At 48.1% G+C, this 5,805-nt stretch overlaps 1 protein-coding gene across 1 annotated transcript; it reads left to right on the top strand.

Moving 5' to 3' along the window:
- The first annotated feature begins 694 nt into the window (after positions 1–694).
- LOC149521799 (immunoglobulin kappa light chain-like) lies at positions 695–5,805 on the top strand. Its single transcript, XM_089772439.1, has 6 exons — positions 695–746; positions 1,021–1,350; positions 2,103–2,414; positions 3,526–3,636; positions 3,950–3,996; positions 4,976–5,805. Exons 1-6 carry the CDS (start codon positions 710–712, stop codon positions 5,069–5,071), a joined length of 933 nt encoding a protein of 310 aa, XP_089628565.1. The 5' UTR covers positions 695–709; the 3' UTR covers positions 5,072–5,805.

Below are 5,805 nucleotides of genomic sequence, written 5' to 3'. Positions count from 1 at the left end.
GAACCATACAACGGAGCAGCCCCTGCCTGTGGCAGGGTTAGGATGGGCTGTTAAATATGTTCAACCAGTTAAACAATGAAATGGGATATTGCATCCTTAGCAGCCATCTGCATTGACAGACAAGTAAGGACATTTGAAAATCTGGCCCGAGGTCACTTTTTAAAACGAGACGCTTTTGAAAATCACATCCCGCATTCTCATATTGCTCCTCCATCGCAGAGCTTCCAAGTGCTATTAAATAATTATTTCAAGTGCTATTCAACTCCACATGATTGTTACAGACAAGTGTGCCAGCACCACAAAGTACGCGACAATCCTAGAATGAGGATGGCCGGGTGGGGAGAGTGTTACGTTCACACTGTGAAAAACCCAAGTGATTTAGGAGCATTTTCCTTTCCAAGTCAATGGGCCTTGTGCTCCCCCATCACGGGGGTTTCGTTATATGGACCAGCCGTGTTCCGGGTGTGTGAAATTATTCTGACTCACTCGGGTACATCCATGAGCCACTGGACCATAGAAAAGTTCGACAAGAAATGCTGCCGCTGCTGTAGATGCTGCACCCACCCAGCTAGTGTCTGTCATCACATCACATGCTCGTCAGAGGCATCTTCACTGGAAAGGACCCAGACACTGCGCCCAGTCACTGCAGCACTGCACTCGGCACCAGCCCTCGGGCTAGTGTGGCAGCATTTTCTTCTTTTTTCTGAAAATGATTTTTGCTGAATATCTGCTTTTATCTTCTTTAGGTAAAACTTCTCCATTAAGCTTTGGAACTGGGAAAACAGAAACTCTTCAACAGGAAAATGGGTGTTGAATAACGACTGTGTGTTTGCAAAGATTTCCTGGATTTTAATTGCGTTTTCTTTCACTTGTACAAGGTTATAGCAGGTCTTTTGGCATTTAAACTGCAGGGTGTAGATGTTCTCAGATGAAGTAATTTCTATTGCTGCGCTACCCATTCCCTCGGTGGCAGGTGGAGACCAGATGGAAACTGACCATAACCACGTTTTCTCTCTCCAGTGCTAGGAGTGCAGTTATTTCTGCACCAGCCTCAGTCGATCCAGTTTGTGGAAGTCGGTCACAGCGCAGAGATCCACTGTTCTTCCACTAAAACCTCGAAACTTGGAAGTGCTGTATTTTGGTATCTGAGAAAAAAAGGAGAGACACCCACATGCATTAAGAGCTGTTTGGATGATCAAAATGTGAGTAAATTTGCTTGCAAACACGAGCCACACAGCACGAAGCTGGAAATCAGCAACATCCAACAGAATGAGTCTGGCATTTACTACTGTGCATATAGATACCTCAGCTACCTGATTTTCGGGAATGGATCCTCACTGATTGTTGGAGGTAAGGAACCCTGCCTTATTTAGGCACACTAATAACTGATTAACAAATCATACTTCATGTTCCCATTGAAATGTGACAAGATACAATATAACCTGATGAACAACTAAAGGGAAGTAGTATTTTAAGCAAAACAGATCAGCTAACCATTAAATGATATGGGTGCAGAAGGAATATAATGCATTTTCTATCTGAAAACACTAAAACTTGAAAGTGCCAAAACAGAATTACTGACGTCTCTCTATACATGTATAGGGTGATGGGTTTGGAAAATTTTAATCCAAATGTCCTCATGTCACAAAATAATATTTTGAGTAAAAATATTTACAAATGTATAAAAAGACACAAATTTCCTTGCTTCTAATCCATCTATGTAATGTGCTCTGTATTAGTGGGTAGCTGATTTCGTATTTCCATCTTCAGTAGATTAGTTGCTTCGAATTGGTGTCTCAGAGACAGATATGTGCAATGGTGCTGTAGCCTTGTTCCCAGGAGGTTAGAGAGACAAGATGGGTGAAGTAATCTCTTTTATTGGACCCACTTTGGAGACAAGATATTGAGCTTACACAAAGCTGTTCTTTGTGTCTGGGAAATGACATTGCGAGTTCTCTGTGAGCTCGACAGCCTGTCTCCCTCATTGACAGAATTTGGTCCAATAAAAGATATTACCTGATCCAGCTGTTCTCTGAGCAAACAATTCACATCTGTAACCAGAGCTCACTTGATGATCAGATTCGCCACCTCCTTCTGCTCAGACAGTTACACCGACAGCAGCAGGGTGTTGCTTCTGGTCCCATTTCCACACGGCAGCCAAGGCAACGGGACAGCACATCTGGCCTGTGTGGTCCAGGGAGTGTCCGGCCCCGTCCATGTTTCCTGGAGCGTTTCTGGGGAGCGGCAGGAACAGGGGCTGACGCGCTGGTTGAAGGCGAAGGATGGATCTTTAACACTCGTAAATCACATCAGCATCCCCTGGGACACCTGGGCCAGCAGGAAGATTTTCACCTGTGACGTCAAATTCAACTCTTCTGGCAGGAGTGTGAATGCGAGTGCCGGGTACCCTGCGGGTGAGTGATCTTGTATTGGAGGGTCATGGGAACACAGAAGTGACAGAGGTGTGAAGGGGCCACACTCAGAACTCTCTCCATGTTAGTGTCCAGCCTGGAAAATTGACTATTATGAAACTTAGCTTAAATTTCTCTAGACTCGTGTTTCTCAACCTTTTTTTTTATAACGGACCCCTTTTACAAAAAATAAGTACCCTTAGTACATACATTTTTCAGGCACACATTTTTTTTTCTATTGTTGCAATACATTTGTTTAAACAGCTTAATTGTAGCCAGGCGGGCAATGACATTTTTGGGTGTAAAAAGGAAAAAAAAATAAAACGCTGTAAAATTTAAAACAAAAATTGAGTTTTCTCCAAATATCACTTGTGTTAATGTACCCCTCTGACATATCTCGAGTACCCATAAGGATATTCGTACCGCTGCTTGAGAAACACTGCTCCAGACAATTGGGGAAGATAACTTAAGGACATTCCAGGGACCACAAGCCAATGTAGCTCTGATCTCTAGGGTAGCTCACACCCAGATGATACATAATGGATCCAGGTAACGAGTTCAACAATAATCCATATCAGGAGAGATCTTTCCACTGAGATATAAAGTGATGGAGAGGGGGTGAGATAGGGAGAGACCTACAGCGAGGATTTTGTAGATGGCAGAAGGTGCAACCATTCTGATTACAGGAGAAATAATTTGCCTAAGGAAAAAAAGAAGCAACACGGACCAGAACACCAATAGGCTTAAACTGTAGCAAGCGAGTTTGAGGTTGGACATTAGGAAAAACATTCTAGCTGTCCGGGTGATGAAACACTGGAATAAGTTGCCTGAGGAGGTTGTGGAATCTCCATCCCTGCAGATATTTAAGAGCAGGTTGGACAGACACCTGTCAGGGATGGTCTAGACAGCGCTTGGTCCTGCCCTTGATGTCCTCTTGAGGTTCCTTCCCGTTTAGGGATTCTCTGAAAAGATGCTGCAGGCTCCGGTAGACTCTCACTGGAGGGTTGAGGCGCAGGGTGAAATACAGATGGGGGGGAAGGGCTGGATGCGGTGGCATCACAAACCTCTTGGTTCAACTCAGTGTCTTGTGCCTTTTCTGTCCCTTCCCCCACAGCTCCGGCCAACCCGTGCTCACAGTACCTTGCGCCCCTGGCGGCTGGGGCTGGGCTGCTGCTGCTGTCGGTGTCTCTGAGCCTCGTCTGGACCCTCTGCCCTTGCACACTAGGTGAGAAACAGCCCAGTCCAGCCCCTCCCACACAGAGAGAAATCCTGCCCCCAGCTTGCTACTGGGGGCTGAAACTGTCCCGTCCAAGTGTCAAATGTCACCCCTGCCGGCACCGGTCCCAGCGTATTCCCTTGTCGGGGGGCGACACAGAACGGCTTTTACTGCTCAGGGTTCAGGCACCTCATCCATGGTTCAACATGAGCACTGGCCTTCCGACCAGTCTCTCTCCATTGCCAGTCCAGAGCTCGGCTGCACCATTCCTCACTGAGCAGCAGTGACCATGGAAGATGAACTTTGTTTTTCTCTGTTCCAGGATGCCAGCCCCAGATCTCAGCGCCTCCAGCTTCCCGGGAGCCCCAGGTACGGTTCTTCCCAAACTGTCCCTGTCTACATCAGCGGGTCTGTCTCAAGCATTTCTAATCCTCCCCCTTCCTAGATTGGGGATTTAAACAACTGATTGTTGTGGAAGGAGCAGGTGAAAGTGAGATCGAGTGGTTGGAGTAGCAGGAGGGGAGGACAGAGACTTAGGGTGCGTCTACACAGCAGCGTTATTTCGGAATATCAGACTGCGCGTCTACAGTACAAGCCTTTATTTGGAAATAATGTCGAGCTGGAGGACGTCTTCCTCCGACTCCTGTACCCCTCATTTCCCGAGGAGCAAGGGCAGTCGGAGGAAGAGTTTTCTTCCTTCGACATTCTGCTGTGGAGACGGCGCCAAAAGCAGAGTTAAACCATTTGCACTTCAGCTGCGCAATTGATGTCACGGAAGTTGCATCACTTCATTCGACTTTAGCCCTGCCATGGAGACGTGCCCCTTCTCTGGGTTTTGCTAGTAACTCATGGTACGGTAGTGAACACGTCATTTACTTCTCTGGGACTCGGTTTTCCCACCTGAAAAATGTGGATAACAACACGTCTGCAGGTGTGTAGATGGGAAGTTTGATATTGATTCAGACCGTGCCCTCCATAGGCTTTTGTTCTGTAGATGGGAGTCATTTTTAGCATTTCAACAACACAGAGTTTGAAGAGATTATATTTATAAAGCACATGTAGTTTTCCCACTGAAAGGTGCTATGGGCCTGATGCAGAGCTCACCGATCTCAGGAGGAAACTGTCCATTTATATGGGGCTTGGGTCTGGCAAAATCCTGTTGGTAGATGAGTTCTTACAGTCCAACTCCGGCGAGGGTCCATTCTGACAGCGCACACAGTTTACAAGACAAGCAGGGGATCAGAGACAAGGGGGAGTTTTTCATCAGGCTACACCCGCTTGAATGCTCAGCTCGGATCCCCTCAGTTTACAAGCCAGGGAGCTAATTTTACGGACTTTCACCAAACAGGTTGGAATCGTCTACGCTCATCTGGATTTCGATTCATGGAATCGCGGCGGGCGCACCCTGCCACCATCGGCCAGAGGGAAACGTGAAAAACCCTGAGCTGCCTGGTGCAAGAGAATCTGCACATGGGAACTGACAGCTGGGTCTCTGCTGACCGGACGTGGCAGCTGGAAGAAGTCTCCATCTTTCGCCGTCACCTTTCGCTTTCATTTCCTCCACTTCTCTGAATAGAATACGTAGAGCCCAGCCTGTCAGGTGGGAAATCTCCTTTGGGGATATTAAGGCTTCCTGGTGCAGGTGACTTTACATGTCACGTGTGTGTTAGACTGGAAGCTCTTTGGGGCAGGGACTGTCTCCTTGTCTGTGTTTGTGCAGCGCTTGGCGCCACGGGCCCTGATCCAACTCTGGGCCTGCTGAGTGCTATGGTAACGCAATCATTGTCATCATCACACTCCCCCTCATCTGCAGCGGGACCCAGACACAACTGAGCGGCACAAGGAGTGAGGCCGGATGGCAGGAGCCTGCAGAGGGGACGTGCAGCCCTTGTGTGTGCACGGCTCCCCGGAAGTTGCGGGCTCCCTTTACAGTAACGCCCCATGGACGTGCCGCGGGAGTCTGCAGGGGAAGGACGGATACGGGAGCAGCTTGGATCAAAGAAAATCTTTCCTCAGGCTGGTGCTGGAGCTGCTACACCCAAGGCCCAAGTTCCAGCCCCTCTCCCCCTTCTAATGACAATATCAACCCGTCACCTGCGGCTGGAGCTCTCCCTGTGCCCGAGCCTGCCCCCGCTGCCTGTTTACATCTCAGCTTGCTGTTCTTCAAGCTGTCCCTGT

This window comes from Pelodiscus sinensis, chromosome 22, assembly GCF_052426305.1.
Source record: "Pelodiscus sinensis isolate ZL-2025 chromosome 22, ASM5242630v1, whole genome shotgun sequence".
NCBI classification, from domain to species: domain Eukaryota; kingdom Metazoa; phylum Chordata; order Testudines; family Trionychidae; genus Pelodiscus; species Pelodiscus sinensis.
The sequence above is the reverse complement of the archived record's forward strand: the minus strand, read 5'-3'. Positions and strand labels throughout refer to the sequence as shown.

What these genes read in the sequence shown, in the direction of transcription:
- LOC149521799 (XM_089772439.1), top strand. Translation starts at nt 710, where the DNA reads ATGATTTTTGCTGAATATCTGCTTTTATCTTCTTTAG. An exon ending in ATCCTCACTGATTGTTGGAG is followed by an intron (nt 1,351 to 2,102) that starts GTAAGGAACCCT and finishes CCTTCTGCTCAG; the next exon opens with ACAGTTACACCGACAGCAGC. An exon ending in CCTCTGCCCTTGCACACTAG is followed by an intron (nt 3,637 to 3,949) that starts GTGAGAAACAGC and finishes TCTCTGTTCCAG; the next exon opens with GATGCCAGCCCCAGATCTCA.